The 19,661-nt window shown below is 37.0% G+C and overlaps 1 protein-coding gene across 2 annotated transcripts; it reads right to left on the bottom strand.

Annotated features, from left to right (window-relative positions):
• Nucleotides 1-1,981: 1,981 nt before the first annotated feature.
• On the bottom strand, nt 1,982-18,658 carry LOC105356406 (receptor-type tyrosine-protein phosphatase eta-like). Of its 2 annotated transcripts, XM_011487488.3 has the most exons (10): nt 18,317-18,658; nt 11,924-14,564; nt 9,885-10,133; nt 8,016-8,264; nt 6,977-7,100; nt 5,342-5,478; nt 5,001-5,252; nt 4,650-4,913; nt 2,949-3,040; nt 1,982-2,848 (listed from the first exon to the last, which is right to left on the bottom strand). In XM_011487488.3, exons 1-10 carry the CDS (start codon nt 18,446-18,448, stop codon nt 2,780-2,782), a joined length of 4,209 nt encoding a protein of 1,402 aa, XP_011485790.2. In that variant the 5' UTR covers nt 18,449-18,658; the 3' UTR covers nt 1,982-2,779. The 2 variants fall into 2 exon arrangements, with proteins under 2 accessions (XP_011485790.2, XP_023804682.1); XM_023948914.1 differs by lacking the exons at nt 6,977-7,100; nt 8,016-8,264; nt 9,885-10,133; nt 11,924-14,564; nt 18,317-18,658 and having other exon boundaries at nt 1,985-2,848; nt 5,342-6,423.
• Between the last annotated feature and the right edge of the window lie 1,003 nt (nt 18,659-19,661).

Below are 19,661 nucleotides of genomic sequence, written 5' to 3'. Positions count from 1 at the left end.
CAACTAAACCATCAATGCAGCCATTTATGGTGATGTCATAAGGCTTCAGTTTATCATAAGAATCTATGATAACTATGATAATTTTACAACTTTATTGTAATAAAACTTTTTCTAATAATTTTAATATTTTATACTTGTAATTTTCTGACTTTTTTTTTACTTCTCGTAAAATTATGAAATTCTTCACATAATTTCAGACTTTATTGTATTTTTATTTTTATCGCTTGGTGACCGAAATACTTGCAGTAAAATATATATTTTCATAGATAGAAGAAATATCATATTACCTTCTTTGTGTTTCATATGGTAGAAAGAAATGGTATCGCTTCTTGGTACCGGTTTTGCATTTGATTACATTCCTAGAACTGTGCTGACTTTGGTCAACATTTAAAAGATAACATGAAAATTTTCCGTGCCGGAAAACTGCCCGAGAAGTGATTGCAACCAAGAGATATCGTTAGCAAACTTTTCTCCTCATTGCGAGCGGATTTACCCCAAAGAGAGTACTTTTTATTTCTGTATACTGGGATATAATTAATAATTAATTTTAGACCGGTAAAAATAGAATAATGAGTTCCATATAAGAACTAATGCACACAAAGCTCACCAGAACAGTGGCATTTTGTCAGCATGGCTGAAACACACAAAGGAAAAATGTTAATATTTAGCAATCTCGATGGACAGAAAGTTGAGACTTGAATTATTTATTCTACTGATTTTTTCCCCCTAAATTATGGCAGTTTAATTTGCAGACAGCATGTCCCACTTTCAGTTAAGACTGGGATGAAATTAGTGCTTAAATGAAATGGAAAAATTAGCACATGCAATGTTTTCTTCATCCAATGCCTTAGTCACATGCATCCGAACGAGCGCTGCAGGTTTTGAGTTGTCTGGGCCTGTGGAGGGTCGTAGATAGGTATGGCCCCATCTAAAATGGAGAACAGGTGTGTCTTGCAGTCCCATTGCGGCCCTTACAGCCACCTTTAGGGACTTTCTAAAAATGGAACGTACCATTGTCGTGCATGTAGTAAGTGTACCATGAACTTTTTTGTGAGGGTCATTCAAGTTACCGGTACGTGAACCTATGACTTCATGACATCCGGGTGATGCTGTTATACGGCGTTCATCAGTTCAGCTGTGACAGAATTTCTAGGGAAACCAGTGACTAGATTGTAGACCTGAACAAGACTGGGATTAACCAATCTACAAAAAACAAGAAGCTTTATGAGAAGAGAGAAAATATTGGAGCAATTATTAAAAGATAAAAGAAATACAAGATCTTTGATGATTTCCCTCCACCAGGGGCTTCACGCAAAACCTCACCTGGTGGGGTACAAACAATTTAGATAATGGTGAGGAAACAGCTACATGGGAGGAAACTGGTCAATGGTCTGAAGAAAGCTGGGACCACAGTGACTAAAACTACTGTAGTAACACACAACATCCTTGTGAAATCAAAGCCTGCAGAGCTCTAAAGGCCCCTCTGCTTAAGCCAGAACATGACCCGTCAAAAGTTCTCCAAAGACCATCTGGATGATCCAAAGGAGGTTTGGGAGAATGTCATCAGATGAGACCAAAACTGAACTGTTTGGTATAAATGCCACTTTCCATGTTTGGAGGAGAAAGAATGGTGAATTGCCACTGTCAAGCATGGAGGTGGAAACATCATGTTTGGGGCTGCTTTTCTGCAAAGGATGACTGATTGTTACTAAGGAAAGGATGAATGGAGTTATATATGGTGAGATTTCGGGCAGAAACCTCCTTCCATCAATGACAGCTTTGTGGATGAAACAAGGCTGGATCTTCCAATAGGACAATGATCCCAAGGAAGGGTTGGTGGTTTGATCACACTGGTATGTGAATGTGTATGAATGTCCCAACAATGTGATTTCCTAGATTTCTTTATTTTACATTCTGTCTCTCACAGGTGAATCTGTGAGAGACACATTCAGTATATCTATGAGGAAAATTCCAGACATGTTTTTTAAGTGGGATAACTTGTTGTATTTTTCCCTAAGAAATACTTATTGCTGGGCTGTAGATCCACATGATCTAAAAGGAAGGATTTGTTTAATTAATGTGTTTTCAGAGTAAAATGTATGCACAAAACACAAAAAAACACAGACACATTACAACACTTTTAAAGCACACTTGCAATCTTTTATTAAATATATACAACCACCCGGGGAAGCAAACATTTAAAAAATAATGTTACCCCAGATCTTAACAGCCAGTCTATCAGAGTTGGACTAAGTAACAAAAGGCAAAAAATAAAAACTAAAGAGTGCCATTCAGGAGCTAAATCTAAAAAAACAAAAGCACAAAACGGACTGATTTCTCTTGCTAATGATGAAGTGTTTTTATGTGAGAAACGCTACATAGTTGGAAATGCGCAAAAAGGAGCAAATGACATGCTTTTCCACAGAATTACAGTCACCATGTGCTGATCATAACACAAAGACAGCTTGCAGACTGAAAGATTTTTTTTGTGTCTGTTTGTTTTTTCAATTTGGTAATAATATTTACACAAAAGGCAGAATCATTAGCAATATACAGTGGTTATAAACAATTTTTCCAAAGCAGTGAATAATATTTTGGAATTAATTAATTTCAAGCAATCAAAAAAAAAAAGAAGATATTAAAACTTAAACTTAAAAGGAAAATAAAAATAAAGAAAAAGCATTTTTGAAATACAGACATTTATCATAAACATTTAGACTAGAAACAGAAAACTTTTATTCATACAAAAGCTGATCAAATCGTCTGTTATTTGACGGTGTCAATTATTTGGTTCCAAAAATTCCCAAAAGACTTTTTTTCCTATTTCTTTTTGAAGAAAGTCTCTCAACTGCAAAAAAGCATAAAAACAAAAGATCAAAGGGTGTCATATTTGCTTCAGAATAGCTTCTGCACATGCTCAGTAAACGGATGTGCTGGTTTTGTCTCACCTCCTTCACAAGACTTAGGTGTAAATTAGCACAGTCGGCCATCTCAGCAGAAGAACACAGCATGGACAGACTGATTTCCGTCTTTTCTGGAACTGTGGAAAAACAGAAGTCATAAAGCAGGAAGCTCAAACGCGGAAACTTTTCCGATCAATTTGCATGAAGGGTCTAAAAATGGCAACGCGAGCGTGGAGCAAAAGAGCTTTTTGTCCATCAGCTCTGTCACAAGGACAGCAGTAATACTAGGCTTCAAAAGACATTCAGCCAATAATTCTGTGTACATAAAGTACATAAAAATGAGTTGAAAATGTCCCTAAATTGTTTAGTGTAGTTACTGTCAGTAGAAAATACTGATAAATAATCCTACCTGGCCCTCTGGTGGTTGTTGCTATTATTTATTTTTTAAATCACATGAAAGTACACAGCACTGTCTTTGCTCTGACATCTGATTATACACTCTGCATGTCTGTTAATATATAGAATGTTCAAAATGCAAAGTAAAAAAAAAAAAAAATCTGTCGGAATTCAAGTTAATGGAGACCTCACAGTGACGATAACCTTAGAGAGAGGAACCAGCCATGGATGTAACATGTCTGCTCTTTTATTTTGGTTATGTATTGAACCTCTTAGCCAGTAGTTCAGGCAGAGAGTAGAAAAAAGAGGAGTAAAAGTTGCAGGAGAACAAAAACTTGCATTATTTGCAGATGATCTACTACTAACCATATCTCAACCTACATAAACCTTACTTGTAATTGTGGAATCCCTCAAAGAATTTGGCACTTCCCCCGTATATGAAATGAATGTAACCAATACCCAGGTCTGAACTTTAAACTACAGCCCCCCTCAAAATATTAAAAATGATTACAAATGGGAAGGGCAAGCAGACGCAATTAAATACACACAAACTGCATAATTCTCAACTGACCAAAAATTTTGAACAGCTCAAAACTGAATTCACAAACATAGGAATCACTTCTGAATCACATATATCACGCATGTATCACTGAAGATTGAAATATCATATGTGAAAAATGTGCAAAATGTACATTGTGGCTGTGTGACACGGCTTTTAACAAGCCAAAACTCTAAGAGGGGAATTCCCTATGTGTCTTTCTGCGTGTGTGCTCCGGCCATGAATATACAGTAAATGTTCATTTAAATGTGAAAATTTAAACGTTCTTGGCTAAAACTACGTTTCAAAATGTATTTTTAAATAATCAAATGTTGAACTTTTATTCAGTGGCAAACTAGATGGCAAAATTATGTCAATTCATTTTACAAATCAAAATATTACCTTTTAATGTACATTTTAAATTGAAAAAAGTAGCTGTTTTTTGTAACTGTATATATAAACACTAAATCCAAAACATAATTAAAACCTAAATCTAGACAAAAGCTAAATTCAAATATAAATTTAAATGTAAATATACAGAAATGTTGAGCTGTCACTGACTTTAGCTTCAGATGAAATGTTTTTAACCAAAACTCCCAAATTATTTGTTTTTTTTAGACTTGTGAAGCAAGCATAAAAAAAGTTGTTTTTTTATTTAAAGAAAGCAAACATTAATATGACTTTCATGTTAAGACTAAATGAATTCATAAACAAAGGTTTCCTATGGGGAAATGTAGAAACTGGACCAGTCATATTAAAAGTGTAGCTGATGAAAAATTTGAATGAAAAACTTTTTAAATTCAAACTCTCACCTGTAAACCCGTAGCAGACTGCTGGTGAGCTTCTGATGTCTCCAGCAACCGTGTAGACCTCAAAAGTATAGTTGGTTCCTGATATTAGGCCTGTAAAGTTCTTGGTGGTGGTATCTTTCACTTCTTCTTCATAGCTGCTATTCCAGATACTGGTAACATTAATTATGTATGTAGCTTTTGTTATCTTGTCAGGAGCGTCCCACTGTAAGGTGAGGCTGTCGTTTGAGTCAAACGTAATTCTGACATTGGAGGGGGGTGTAGGCACTGGAAAATTAAAAAAACAGTGTCATGTATCAGTAAGCGTGTGACTGGAAAAGACAATTTCATAAACTCTAAGCCCTTCAAACCCACGTGTAAAACTGGACTTTGACCGTGTTGGGCCTGGAATGTTTCCACTGACAGCATGTACAAATACTGTGTAATTGGTTGATGAGTTTAACTTGGTGATGTTTACTTCCAATAATGTAGTATTCATTTCAAAGAGTTTGACTTCATGCCAAACTTCAATGACAAATGTTACACCACTGCCTCCTGCATGCTTCCATGTAGTTTTGATTGAGTCGTTTCCTGCTGTCAAAATAACATCTGTGACCTCTAGAGGGGCTGTTTAAAAGTAAAAAAAAAGTCACATTGGTTACATTCGGGAAGAAGCATGACAACAGTGTGTTCATATAAAGTGGGGTTGGTGTTACCTGTGTAATTGGTGATGTTTGTAACATCTCCCATCAGGCTGTGATTGGACAGAGCTCTCACACTGATGTCTATTTTAGTTCCACTCGGCAGATTTGTTAATGTCAGTTCGGTTTCAGGTGTACTTACGTTATAGGTTCTGTATGAAAAGACATATAACGTACTATCACAGGCCAATTTCAAAGCTTCCAGAAAGCAGGTCGATCCAGCCGAACAACTCTTTAAATACCACCTTAAGAAATATTCCGTCAGGCTTTAGACAACACCACAACAGAGGGACAACACTTGCTAAAGTGCTAAATTTAATTTGTGACTCCAGAAAACCATCAGTTTTGGTGCAGCCCTCAGTACCCATTAATTCTGTTATGACAGGCTGGAAATGTGGGTGGGATTAGCGGGTGCACTTCACAGATGACTCAGATCTGATCTTGCAGGTAAGCATTATGGTGTTTCAGTCTGTAATAGTACATCTGTGAGAGTCACCACGTCATGCTGAGGAGGGACGCAACTACCCAATACAACCCCCCCACACACAGACACACAAACACACATTAAAAAAGCCCCATCTACCCTACCTCAAGCTAACTACACACCCACACAACACTTCTTTTGTGTTGTGTTCTGCTGGTTTTCCAGAAGCCCTGCCTCATCTGCTGCTGATTACCTGGATCAGGTGTGTTTAGCCAATAAGGAGCTTCAATGGCAGGTTGGTTGGAAAACATGTAGGACACCGCACCTCAAGGCCCCAGCCTCTCTCCTCTGCACCTCTCTGTTCTACTCCCTCGTCATCATCAGCTGATCGTCTCTCTTTCTCTCTATCATCATCATCATCATCATCATCATCTGAACCTCTCTCCTCATTATTCTCTGTTGTGACTGACTTGTCATGTATGCCTGCACTTATTTTCCCAAAATAAGTGAACAGGTGGTCAGCTAAAAGTTGAACCAGAATGAGCATCCATGTTTTTGTGTCTTCAATAGTTTAATTATTCCAACATGAAGTCATCACTAACCTCATGTGTGTCTCCATCACCTTTTGCCTGGTTTATTCTCCACCAAATCACGTGACCAATTTCAAGAATTATTTAATATTTTTTTTAAATAATCATCTTTCTAATACACTTTTTTAAAATTAAGAATACTATTTAAAAATGACAGACTTGGTATTAACTGGCTTTGCCCTGAATGTCCACCATAAGACCAACCTGTTTCTTTCCTCCATCTGTCCTGATTCTTTCTCTCTCTTTGTTTTTCTCTCCCTCCTCACAGCTTTATGATTGTTGAAATTGTTCAAATGCAATCCATTGTGGTCTATATTCACTAATCAAGTGGACTTTCAATTCAAACTAGTTTTTTGTAGTGACTTTTGGGACATTTTTAAGAAATTTGGTATTGTGGATTTGGGCATCCAAAAAAAAACACCATGTTTAAAATACGGTGGATGGAGTGAATTTGGAAAAAGCCCAAGTTTACATGAAAAGTAATTCTATTCACTTCAGAGGCCTCTTGGTTGGCTTCAAATCCGGACATAAAATAGGAGGAACCTTTAAATGACTGGACAGTAAAGTCATCCTCAGTGACGGAACATAGAACAGCAGTTCCAAAACGTCTATTGTTGCCAGTAAAGCATTACTTACTTATTTGTAGTGGTGGAAACGGTCACATTGAAACCTATGAAAAATCCATCTGGCTTTTCCCAGCTAACAGTAAGTGAGGAGACTGTTATGTTAGTCACCTTCAGATTAGACACTTTGGCTGGTTCTGAAACAAACATAAACAAAGGATCATCGGGCAATCAGGCAGCAGAAGATGACAAACCAACCTTGGACAATGAACAGGATATGGAACCTTTTTTATTTCACAGCGTTAGCTTATAATAATAAAATAAATTGCATGATCAATTATTGAAGATGGTTAAAGTGATTGATCTCTAATTCTATCACTTCACTCGCCCAAAAAATTGATTAATGAGTTTTTCTAATGAAAAATAATTGCACCTATTTTTTACTTCTGATACTTGATCTGCACATGTTATGATTACATCGGAAATAGTGTTATGTCTAATTATACTCATGATTGTTCTAATAAAAAAATAGCCTGCATATATTTTTGATGCTTGATCTGCATATGCTATGAAGATTTCTGAAACAGTATTATGTCTATTTTTTCTGAAATAGTGTTATTTTTATCATAGTCAGGATTTTTCTGATGAAAAAAAAGAAAATCTGCACAAATTCTCGATAACTGATCAATAAGTGCTATGCTGATTTCAAAAATAGAGTTATGTCTATTTTTGCATAATAACTAAGTAATTCATCTGTGTCGTGTAATTCATTGACAAATTCTGTATGATAAAAGTTATGAATTGGATAGTGATTAAACATTTTATAAAAATGGTTAGGGTAGAACAGGGGTGGGATTATATAAGTTTGCTTCCTTCCACTCCCTTTCAAGCAATTTTTGATTTAATGTCTAATTATCCTAAGTTTGACACATCTTTGTATGGATGTAAAACTGCTGATTGTATTGTTTTGTGCAATATTCTTGCTTTGACTGCTTCAAATAAACCATTTCAAACCAAACTAGACATTCAGTTCTTACTGCCTTTTTCAGTTGATGTCAGCGTTGTTTCCTCTTAGATTTGGGAACCAGTATGCTTTGATGGAATATACTTACTGGTGCAGCCTATAATGCTGGATTCTTCGCTCTCTTCAGATTCGTCCTGAACTGCAGTATTGACGGCAAATGTGTAACAGATCCCAGGTGTCAATTCTTTAACTTCTACATTTGTTGTCTTCACTTTCTCGGACCGATTCTTTGTCTCTACAATGTACAAATCCGCCTTTCCATGTGGCTCCCTCCAACTCAGAAAGACGGATCTCTCTGTTATGTTTTCGACCTTGAGATCATTAATTCTGAAAGGCTCTGAAAAAGTGAGAAGACTGTATTAATTTGGCAGTGATGACATTTTGTTGGACCACAAAAAACAGCAGTTGTACATTTTTGTAAGTTTTTAAAAAGAATAGATATGGAATTTAAAAGTTGATGAATTATAAAACCGTCACTTGACTAAACCGTAACTTCTGTAGTAAAGAAACACTTTCAAAGTTTACTTCAGAATAATGCAAATTTCTTACAGCTTTATTTAATTATTTACTCTATTACAATAAAAAGTTATGTCAGTTAGATTCCCAACTAAAATGCATCATTAGTCTGGCCAACCAAACGTATTGTGATTTTAACATTCCCACTGCCTTGTGACATTGATGCCAATAAAATTAAAGCTAAAGATCAACAATTTGTAAATATTCCTCATGAAAGTGGAGGTAACAGTTTTCTTTTCCATGCAACATTTGTGTTGGTTCCCAAATAAAAGCCAATGACTGCAGACAAAAAATCTATTTCAAATGAAAATAAGTAAAATATCATTTTCTGTTGACGTGAAATTTTTTAATTAATGCTAATCTTCATATCTGCTTTTTAAACAAAGTTTGTGAGCATCTGTCGATTTTTTAGAATCTATTGTTCAAGTTCTTTATATCTGATTCAGTGTTATCAGATATAAAGTCCAGTTTTTTTTTATTGCTACTTATCTTTTTAGAAGGCCTAATGAGTCCTTGATGAAAACACTGCATATAAACAAAAGCTCTAAGTGTAAAATTTATACAATTAAAAGGATTTAATTAACACATGTTCAGTCAAGTGATCTTTCCAACTGCCACAACTGTTTTCCAATATTGGTGTGTTAAATGACTAACTACATTTTAGACTTTTAGCACTTTAAATGGTAAGATGCTTTAGATTAAAATTTTATGTTATTAATAAAAAATAAAACTACATTTAAGGATAAGAGGCCAACAGCCAAATTTAACTAAAAACTAAACATAATTAAATAAATTTGCTTTAAAAAAGTGACCTTTTTATTGAAAACTTATGGAAACCTAATAAATCGTTGGCTTTCAAATTTTTGGGTGTTAAAACATAAATGCTAACATGAATAATGTTGGTTGTCTTGTGAATAATTCATTAATAGAATTGTTCAAGTTTTAAAGTTGTTCTTGCACAAATAAAAAAAATGTTGGTTTTATTTGGAAAGAAATTACTGTTCTATAAGGAATTTTATCGATGTTGTGCATTTCTTATAGGGTCACATAAAATTTAATTAAAACTTAATTTACAAAAAAACTTTAAAGTATGTACATCTTCCTACAGCCTATAGTTGAAAACTCTTTAAATACATTTTTTTTAAAATGGTTGCAACTGCAGGCTTTTTGTGCATCAATGCACAAAACCATGTCCATGGTAGAATATATCAAATTGTTCTAATTTTGCTTTATTGATGGATTGATGCAAAAATGGCTGCTGTCCTTTTTGTTGATGTAACTGGAGAAATCCCCACACATGCATGAGGAGAACATGTAATTTCCACACACAAGGTTCGATCCTGTGAGGTGAGAGTGCTAACCACTACCCCCACCGTGCAGCTCTGAAATAAATCCATAATTATTGAATTCGATGTGAAAATAAGAATTGGATTTAGCTTACTGGTGTAGAAGGAGGCATTCTGAGGGTTGAGGCGTCGGTCACACTTAACAGGAAACACCTGAACTTTGTAGTGGCTGCCAGCCGTGAGGTTAAAAAGGTCAAGGGTCAAATCTGTCACATTTTCGTACAGTTCGATGTCACCTGTGACCTCAACATCATAATGACTGATGCCACCGGGTCCAGGCAGCCAGGTCAGAGTGGCACTCCCTGACGTTACGTTCGTCACATTGACTTGGCCGAAAAATCTGTCTGTTTATAAAGAAAAAGTACATTAACAGATGCAAAGAAAATACAGTACAATAAGAAGTTATCAAGGAAATAAACTGTTTTTCTCTGTCAAGCTAACAGCTGAGCAGAAGTCAGGCTTGTCTGTGTTATGCAGTGGGAGAAAAGAGTATTTAATCAACCACCAAAAGAATTTATTTGTAAATTAGGCTGAAAAATAAATATATGGTCAATAACAAAAGATCGACTTAATATATCCTTTTTGGCAATGACAGCAGTCAAACATTTTCTGTAAGTCTTCACAAGCTTTTCACAAACTGTTGCTGGTATTTGGCACATTCCTCCATGCATATCTCCTCTAGAGCAGTGATGTTTTGGGGCTATTGCTGGGCAAAACAGACTTTCAACTCCCTACTAAATTATTTAAAAATCAGAGAATGTGATTTTCTGGACTTTTTTCCAAAATATACCTATGATGAAATCGACAGGCCTCTCTCATCTTTTTAAGTGGGAGAACTTGCACTAATGGTGGCCGACTAAATACTTTTTTTTGCCCCACTACATGTAAAACAAAAATAAATAAATAAATAAATAAATAAAAACTTAACAGACACTTGAGGGAGTCCTGTCTGTGTGTAGTAGATATGTAACATTGGCTGTATACGAGAAATGGACTTAGTGACCCCTTCCCCTCAAGTTCTGAATAGGAAGTACCCATCAAAATCCCATGAAATTCTATAGAAAAATAAACAGCTATCACTCAGTCATTCTGCTTGGCAGAATAGCCATTCTGACTCTAATACCTTTTGTATTTTACACGTTGTTGCAAATAAATCCTATGTCCTTCATGATACGTCTTCTATAGCGCAAGTTATTCATGTTTCTAAAGGTGAGAACGAGACACTCCATCCACCCAAGGGTTGTGAGCACACTCAGGCAGCAGTGTCCACAAGCATGCACTTCTCGAGCCCTGCCCACGGAGCAAGGGCCGCCGTTTGCTCAGCCATGGTTGAGCCAGCTGTGCTTTAGAAATGTCATGCCCCCCACGCACACGTGCATGGTTTACAGCAAGCATGAAACGCGATTGTTGCTGCATCTGTTTTCATGCCTTATCTGCTCTAATTATGTAGTAATACAAAAAGAAAATGAATACACATAACAAAGCTATCTCCTCACAAAGAGTTGTGTATCATGACTGTGTAGTTTTTGAGTAACTAGCACATAAACTCAGTATTTTGAATGAAGATATAGTAGAAGTTGCCTTTAAAATTGAACAGGGACTCCAGTCCATAATTCCAGGCCATCACTTGACAAAAAAAAGGGGCATGAAATCTAGTTATAAACTGACAAATCAAATGCCCTGATAAAAGTGTGTTATCAAACGCTGATCGTTTCACTGACAGATTCTCCTGACCCTGCTTTTAAGTGGTTAGGGTGGGGACTTCCAACAAGCTCACTTCTGGTGGAAGTGTTTGCCACAGAAATGTTGACTTGACTGACTTGGAAAAATCACTGATCGAATTGACTTTGTTTCGTTGGAGCTTGAGGTAAGCTGTTTTTTAGGGTGACATCACACATGCTTGGTTCAGTTCTCATATCCAGTCAATGGTATGTAGACACCTTCAGCTCAATTTCAAAGAGCACTAAAATGCCATTACTGAACTGCACAAAGATGCTGGTAAAATTTTCAGGCATGGATAAACTTTTTTCAAGTCAATTTTTTTTAAATGATGCATTGATGAACAGTCCAAACAATGTTTAACATATGTTATTATATATTCATACAATGTGTGCAGGCTTTGGTTTGTAGATACCTTCATAACAAATAAAAGGAAGAATCTCTGAGCAACTCATTTCAATCCAAGGTCCAAAACTAGTTATGACCACGCAGGAGTCCTCAATGTAGTTTTCATTAATTTCAGCGAGAAGTGGAATCTCCACAGGAGATTGTTCACATGTTGCTTCTGATGATGGCAGAGTGGTTGTCCAAAGGGAGCCTGTGGAGGACTCGAAAACATCAAAAGTTGTTGTGCTTTTTGTAGATGTCACTGGCGTCTGTTGATCTGTTGTCTTTCCAGTTGTATCTTGAGATACTGGGCTGTGAGTTATTTTGTCAGTGGTAAAAGAGATGTTTGTTTGGAAAGGGCTTTTTTGTTCTTGGTCTGTGGTAAAGGAATTTTCTGTAACAGTGGTACTATCTGAAACTGTGCTAATGTCCTCCCCTGGGGTGGTGGTTTTGAAACAATTTCCAGTGTCGGGAGTGCTTTCAACTACTTTGCAAGTAAGGAACGTTTCTTGGTTAGTAGTCTCACAACTTTTCCAGTGAGTTGTACTTTCTCCTGCAGTGCTAAACCCCTCTTGGGTTGTAGTTACTGAGAGATCTCCTATTTTAGCTGTACCTTCTCCTGCAGTGCCAATTCCTTCTTGGGTTGTAGTTACTGAGAGATCTCCTAAATTAGTCACACTTTCTTTTGAAGCGCTAATTCCCTCTTGGGTTGTAGTTACTGAGAGATCTCCTACTTTAGTCAAACTTGCTCTTGAAGCGCTAATTCCCTCTTGGGTTGTAGTTACTGAGAGATCTCCTACTTTAGTCACACTTTCTCTTGAAGCACTAATTACTACTTGGGTTGTAGTTACTGAGAGATCTGTTATGTTAGTCACACTTTCTCTTGAAGCGCTAATTCCCTCTTGGGTTGTAGTTACTGAGGGATCTACTTTAGTCACACTTTCTCTTGAAGCGCTAATTCCCTCTTGGGTTGTAGTTACTGAGAGATCTCCTACTTTAGTTGTACTTTCTCCTGCAGTTCTTAATCCCTCTTGGGTTGTAGTTACTGAGAGATCTCCTACTTTAGTCACACTTTCTCTTGAAGCGCTAATTCCCTCTTGGGTTGTAGTTACTGAGAGATCTCCTAGTTTTGTCACACTTTCTCTTGAAGCGCCAACTCCTTCTTGGGTTGTGGTTACTGAGAGATCTCCTACTTTAGTCACACTTTTTCTTGAAGCACTAATTCTTACTTGGGTTGTAGTTACTGAGAGATCTGTTATGTTAGTCACACTTTCTCTTGAAGCGCTAATTCCCTCTTGGGTTGTAGTTACTGAGGGATCTACTTTAGTCACACTTTCTCTTGAAGCGCTAATTCCCTCTTGGGTTGTAGTTACTGAGAGGTCTCCTACTTTAGTCACACTTTGTCCTGCAGTGCTAATTCCCTCTTGGGTTGTAGTTACTGAGAGATCTCCTACTTTAGTTGTACTTTCTCCTGCAGTTCTTAATCCCTCTTGGGTTGTAGTTACTGAGAGATCTCCTACTTTAGTCACACTTTCTCTTGAAGCGCTAATTCCCTCTTGGGTTGTAGTTACTGAGAGATCTCCTACTTTAGTAACACTTTCTCTTGAAGCACTAATTCTTACTTGGGTTGTAGTTACTGAGAGATCTGTTATGTTAGTCACACTTTCTCTTGAAGCGCTAATTCCCTCTTGGGTTGTAGTTACTGAGGGATCTACTTTAGTCACACTTTCTCTTGAAGCGCTAATTCCCTCTTGGGTTGTAGTTACTGAGAGGTCTCCTACTTTAGTCACACTTTCTCCTGCAGTGCTAATTCCCTCTTGGCTTGATGTTTGTCTTGAATATTTTGTGTCCATCGTACTTTCTCTTGCAGTGCTAATTCCTTCTTGGTCGGTAGTTTGTCTGAAATGTTTTGTGTCCGTCGTACTCTCTCTTGCAGTGCTAAGTCCCTCCTGGTTTGTGGTAAGTCCCTCTTGGTTCGTTCTTTCTTTCATTGTGCAACTTAGGAATATATTTTGGTTGGTGGGCTTAGTTGTTTTTTCTTCTTTTGTAGTAATTTCCTCTTGATTGGTGGTTATAGTACTGCTCATTTGAGTTGTTCTGGCTTCTGTTTTCCCAGATGCTGCAGATGGGGTGGATGGCACATGGTATGTTTCGCCTGTTGTTCCTTCACTAGCCTTGGTTATTTCACTTTGCCCTGTACTTTCAGGAGGAGAATACATAACACTGGTCTGTACAGTGGGTGATTCTGTAAACGGGGCAAGTCTCGTTGTAACCCTGGTTGTTGATCCTGGGCATGTGCAAGAGCAACTGCAGCATTTTATTTCTGGGAGGCGAGATTTAAACACTGGCATACCAGGATGCCAGTTCTGGAAGACGAGGGGATCCCCATTGGACCATTTGCACCAAGTCTTGCAGGGAGGCCTACCAGTGATGTTGGTGTTGTTAAATATGTTGATGATGCTGTCTATGTTGCTGAAATTGCTTTTGCTGCCCTTGTCATAGGTGAAGTTGTCATTGCTGGTGAAGTTGCTGTCACTGGTGAAATTGTTTTTGTCTGTCACGTTTTTGGGGAAATGCTTGCGAAGGCCAATCCAGTGGTCTGTGTCAATCATCTTGATTATTACCTGGACATTGTCTGAGGTCAGAGCCACTAGATCCTTATAGCAGACCTGAGCAAAAATAAAGGTTCAATGTCATTTCTTTCCAATATAAACAGAAAAGTCAGACATACACTTGGGTTTTTTTCCTCTTCCTGATTTTCATGCATTTTTTTAAAACCTTTTTTTCCAATGCTTCTGGATATTAAAGTCCCACTCCGATTATTTTTTTATTTTTTGTAAAAGCATTTCGAGTAGTCTTTTAAGTGTCATTATTCCGTTTTAGAGAAAACAAAAAACCTGTTTTGCTTTATTTCTGCAAAGCGGCAGAAGTTCATTGGTGATTTGTCTGTAAGTTGCGGGTGTGGAGTAAGCCTGCTCCCATTTTTCATCATCCATCTGTTACACTCTCCCGCTAGCATACAGCCCCTCATAGCCACAAGCTAAAATCAGCAGTGAACCAAAAATGGCGAGCAATATTGGACCTTCCCAGCCATACAGTTTTGACCCAGATGCCAGCTCAGATGAGGAAAGTTAAGACATACACGGATCTATTTTTTGGCAAGTGAATAGACTGGAATGGAGCGGAGCAGCAAGATTGTGGCCTGCTGATTGTAGCACGTGTCACAGCTACAAGTTTTTTTTAAACTGCAGTTTTTCGTGTGCGCCTGATTCAGTAGATTTGAATGAAGAAAATACTCAGAAATGCAATTTTGAGCTTAATTTTGTTAAACATATGTCTGCCATCATCAGAAAAATGCTATAAAAATGGCAGAGGCATTGTCCCAAAAAATTTAAGACATATAACAAAAACAAGACATACAAGAATATGTTAAAAACATCAAAAACAAGATTTTGATTGTATTGGGTCTTTCTAGATCCTCCAAGAAACAGTAGGATTTAATGGTGAAATCTGTCAGTGGTTATGCTCAACATGTAGAATAAAAGTAATAGCAGAATGTGAAATTCATGAAAAGGGCATGAGATAATGCAAAATATTTCCAGAAGTAAAAAAATTGGTGATCATGTTTACATTAGACATATACATACTGGATTTTAACCCTGTAAAGCCCACTACTCAAAACATTGACAGAAAATTAGTCTTTTGAATTAAGATGATTTTTTTTATAGATATTTAAATTCTCGAACAAGTTCAAGCTCTAAGTTTCGATTACAGGGCAGAAAACATGAAACAAGTTAAATACAATGTTTTGATCACGCTATTGAGATGGGGACCTCATACATGTGTGCGTTAAATATGAAAAAGATGGTTATGTAGGGTTAAATAGGTCAATAATTCCTAGGTTAAGATTCTAAAACCAGGCTGTATGTGATTCTCTTCGGTTTCAAAACCTTGTGACTTTTGAACACAGAAGTGAATGGTGCTTTTCAGTCTAAAGACTGAAAGCAGTCTCCCTCTGGTGGTCATTTGAAAAACTGCAAGATTTTGTATTCCCTGGTTGCCATCAAATTTGGGATTGGAATGTGGAGACATGTTTGTGAGGGAAACAGAGATGGAGATAAAGTGATTTATTATTTTGGTTTTCAGGAGAGTATTGCATAATAATTGACAATGCCGGATTTAGGTTGGACAAGACACAAGAGCATAGAAGGATTTAGAACAAAAGTTTTGTGTGGTTTTTGTCGTCTAGGAGATCAGTGAGTCCAAAGTGGGGTCAGGGGAGAGTGTGACCACACAACATACAGGCTGTGAAGAATATATTTATTTGGTCTTTCAGGAAAGAGTTGAAAAAAGATAGTAGATAAAAGATAGATAGTGGAGAGGTGCTTGTAGACTAATAGAATAGACACCAACATGTTGGAGAATACTTTGTGTGTCATATGCAAAGACGAAAAAGGAACAAGGAAGTTAAAAAGCCTATTTAAAAAGAAAAAGGTTAGGCACAGAATAATGAGTAAAAAGGCCTGGTTGGAAACAGAATGAAGTTTATAAAAAGGGAGAATTTTCTGAGTCGATTATTTCACGATAGGTTGAACATTGAAGAAGGAAAGATGAATTTGCACAGGTTGCTGAGGCAGAGACAACGATGGAGGGGTGTGTAACAGGTGAGGTAGGATACAGCTGAAAATCTGTTGACTTGTTCCACAAGTGCATCACAAATCATGGGGAGTAGATGACAGAGAGAAATGTTAGAGAGCAAAGAGGTGACGCTTGTGGAGCAGGAAACGTTGACTATCAATAAGGAAGAATTGCAGAGTGTTGAAGAGGAAGAGGCTTGGAAAGGCGGTTAGTGCGGAGGATTTGCTTTTGGACATATGGAAATGTTCGGGAGAGGTGGCAGCAGATTTGGCGATATTTTGGAGAAAATAGGTGGACTGGTGCCCATCTTTATTAAGGACAAGGGAGAGTTATGGAAACTCCAGAGGAAAAAAGCTGATGAGTCACACTATTAAGTTAAGGGAAAGAGTCGAGGAACCTCGGCTGAGGTCAGAAATGAGCATTTGTTGAGCAACAGTACAGTTTGATCCAAAGAAAAGGAACCACAGCTGCAATATTTGCTTTGAGGATCCTTCTAGAGAAGAACAAAGAAGGTCGGGAGGAGCTGTGGTGTCAAATATCAAGCAGAAGGTTTGGAAAGGAGTTGCTTAAGTGAAAACAACACAATGGAAAGGAGAGGTTCACCTGGAACAGCTGGTGAGGAAGGTGGAGGACTTTCCTCAATTAGAACCACCTGTCCAAAGCTGCTATGACAAATAACCGATTCGGTCAGGTTGAAACAGGTGGAAATGAGCGTTAGTAAGACTGAAAGAAAAGGTATGCAAGACGGTGATTAGACCGCCGATGATGTGTTTGTTGCTGATGGACGGTCTGGAGAAAAATACACTGCTTCTTTCTGAGTGTAATAATTTGGGTAAGATTAACAAATAGGACCAATAGACTTAAAGATTTAAATTAGGTTTTTTAACATGTTCTTGTGGCCTTTTTCTGAAGATGGAGGTCATATATAAACAAAACTATGCATAAAATTGCAATCCTGAGTATTTATTAAAAACAGACGAAAAAATGCAGTTTGAGAAAGCCAGTTGCTGTGATGTAGGTGCTGCAGTCAGTGGGCCACAAGCTGCCTGCTCCGCTCCACTCGGTAGCAGACAAATAGATCCCTGAACGTCTTTGTTTCAAAATAAAAGCAGCAATGTGGGCTTCAAGTTCCGGTTCAGGAATTCTGGTTCTGGACGTTAATGTTTGAAGCCAGGTACTCTTGAAACTAGCAGGATAGCGTGTGAACAGAGAGCTCTCAACAATGGAGGGGAGGGGGGAGGGGGCTAACTCCATACCGACAGTCCCGCCCACAACTTGCTCTGCAGAAACTATGTCCTGCAAAATAACAGGTTTTTTTTTTATTTTGGCTAAAAACTGCATAATAATAATAAAAACACCTCTGGGAACACTACAACAGACCATGAGGTGATCGGAGTGGGACTTTAAAAGAAGCGAGGAAAGTGGAACTGAAAGGAAGAGACGTGTTCAGGAGGGTAAAAAGATGCTCAGGTCGAGGCTTCTGGAGAAGAAACATAAAGATGACAAGAGATGAAATCTGTAGGTTTAGTGAAAGTGATGATGAACTTAATCAATGTGAGAGAGGACAATAAAGAGTTTGAGATTTAACGGAGGCAGATAAATTGCTTTAACAGGGCGGAGCCACAAGTAACAGAAGAACCAGCAAGAAACATGAACATAATTACAATCATGTTACAGCTTTGCTTTATTGTATAATAACCAAATCTGTTGTAGCAAAAGTACTCATAAGAAATGTAAAATTGTGAGTAAAGTTCTCATGAAAGTGAGTTAAACATAAAAGTACCTGGCAGTAGCTCCTGGCCTCATCCCAGGTAAGCTGTTGGGACTCGTTGAAGTACTGTCTTTCAGCACTTGTGAATGTGAGAATCAAAGCTAAAAAAAAAAGAAAGAAACAAGTACGTTTGTAAATGAACATGTTTCAGATTTTTTAAAACACCCTTTTCCGGTTTTTATCTCTTTTTTGAATTTGTCTGGTTGAAATTCTTTTGACCTTTTGCAAAAGTCTAAAAAAAAAGAGGGAAAGTAGATGTTCAGTATTCAGACTTCAACCACCACAACATTCATTTCTAATTTGTTCATTTCTTCCATATGATTGTGGTTGACTGTTTATGAGAACTGGACTGAGTGGCTCCTCCCTATAGAGAAATAAACAGTTATTACTCAGTCAGTCATTCTATTGATCAAAATGACATTCTTAGTTTTTTTAAACACGTTCTTGATGCTAATTTTTTTTAATTATTTTTGTCTTTATTGCAAGTTATTTAAGTTATAAACTGCTTAATCAGATGCTTCAATAAAACAATGTGATCTTACGTGAAGAGTTAAAATCTTTGATTGACAGATTCCTTGTAGCCCACTTTCAAGTGGTAAAGGTGTGGACTTCAAACAAGATCATCAGTGATTGGGAAGAGTGGTTTCCATAGAAACAATGACTCACACCGACTTGGATCAATCCCTAACGACATTGTCTGTCTCCAACATGGTGGAGTCTGTATCTTAACAAATGGCGACTGAATTGACGACATTTTGTTGGAGTCGGAGGTAAACCATTTTCCATGGGTGACGTCACACGCGCTCAGTCCAGTTCTTATATACAGTCAAAGTGTGTCACACGACAGCTAAATGTAAAGTTAGCAAATTGGAAAGTGAGTTTAAAAACACGACGAGAGAGACATACTATGAAAACAGAAAAAGCATTTTCCGTTTTATCTGTAAAGTGAACACAGTTTTCTAATCAAATCTAAGATTTGCATGATTTCAGTATGGGGTGCTGTTGTAAAGTTGCACAGTCAAATTTTTAAACAGCAATATTTTTTGGGGTTTTTGCATGTTTTTGTAGGAAAAACAGGTTTCCTTTTACAAATTTGCATCTTTTGATTCATGTATTTATGAATGTCGAATTTACTTACTAAATATTTAGTTAGTAAGCTTATTTTTTATTTAAAGTTTAATATTTTTTATAATTATATTTTATTAGATTCCAAACTAAATGTTTAGTTTAGTTGTTCAGTTTGTAAATTAAACATTTATTTTGCTAATTAAATATTTAGATCTGACCTAAATATTTATTTTCTAAACAAAACATTAAAGTTTCATGACTTAATATTTATCTGTTGATTAAATATTTC

The sequence above is a fragment of the Oryzias latipes genome, chromosome 18 (genome assembly GCF_002234675.1).
Source record: "Oryzias latipes chromosome 18, ASM223467v1".
NCBI lineage: Eukaryota > Metazoa > Chordata > Actinopteri > Beloniformes > Adrianichthyidae > Oryzias > Oryzias latipes.
Note: the sequence above shows the minus strand (reverse complement) of the source record. Positions and strands in the feature narration are given on the sequence as shown.

Excerpts from the sequence above, each read along its gene's own strand:
- LOC105356406 (XM_011487488.3), bottom strand. The coding sequence starts at position 18,448 with ATGTTCATTTACAAACGTACTTGTTTCTTTCTTTTTTTTTTAGCTTTG. Across the intron at positions 10,134-11,923 it reads TCCTTTTATTTGTTATGAAG|ACAGATTTTTCGGCCAAGTC; the intron begins GTATCTACAAAC and ends CTTTATAAACAG. Across the intron at positions 4,914-5,000 it reads GTCAAAGTCCAGTTTTACAC|TGCCTACACCCCCCTCCAAT; the intron begins GTGGGTTTGAAG and ends TTAATTTTCCAG.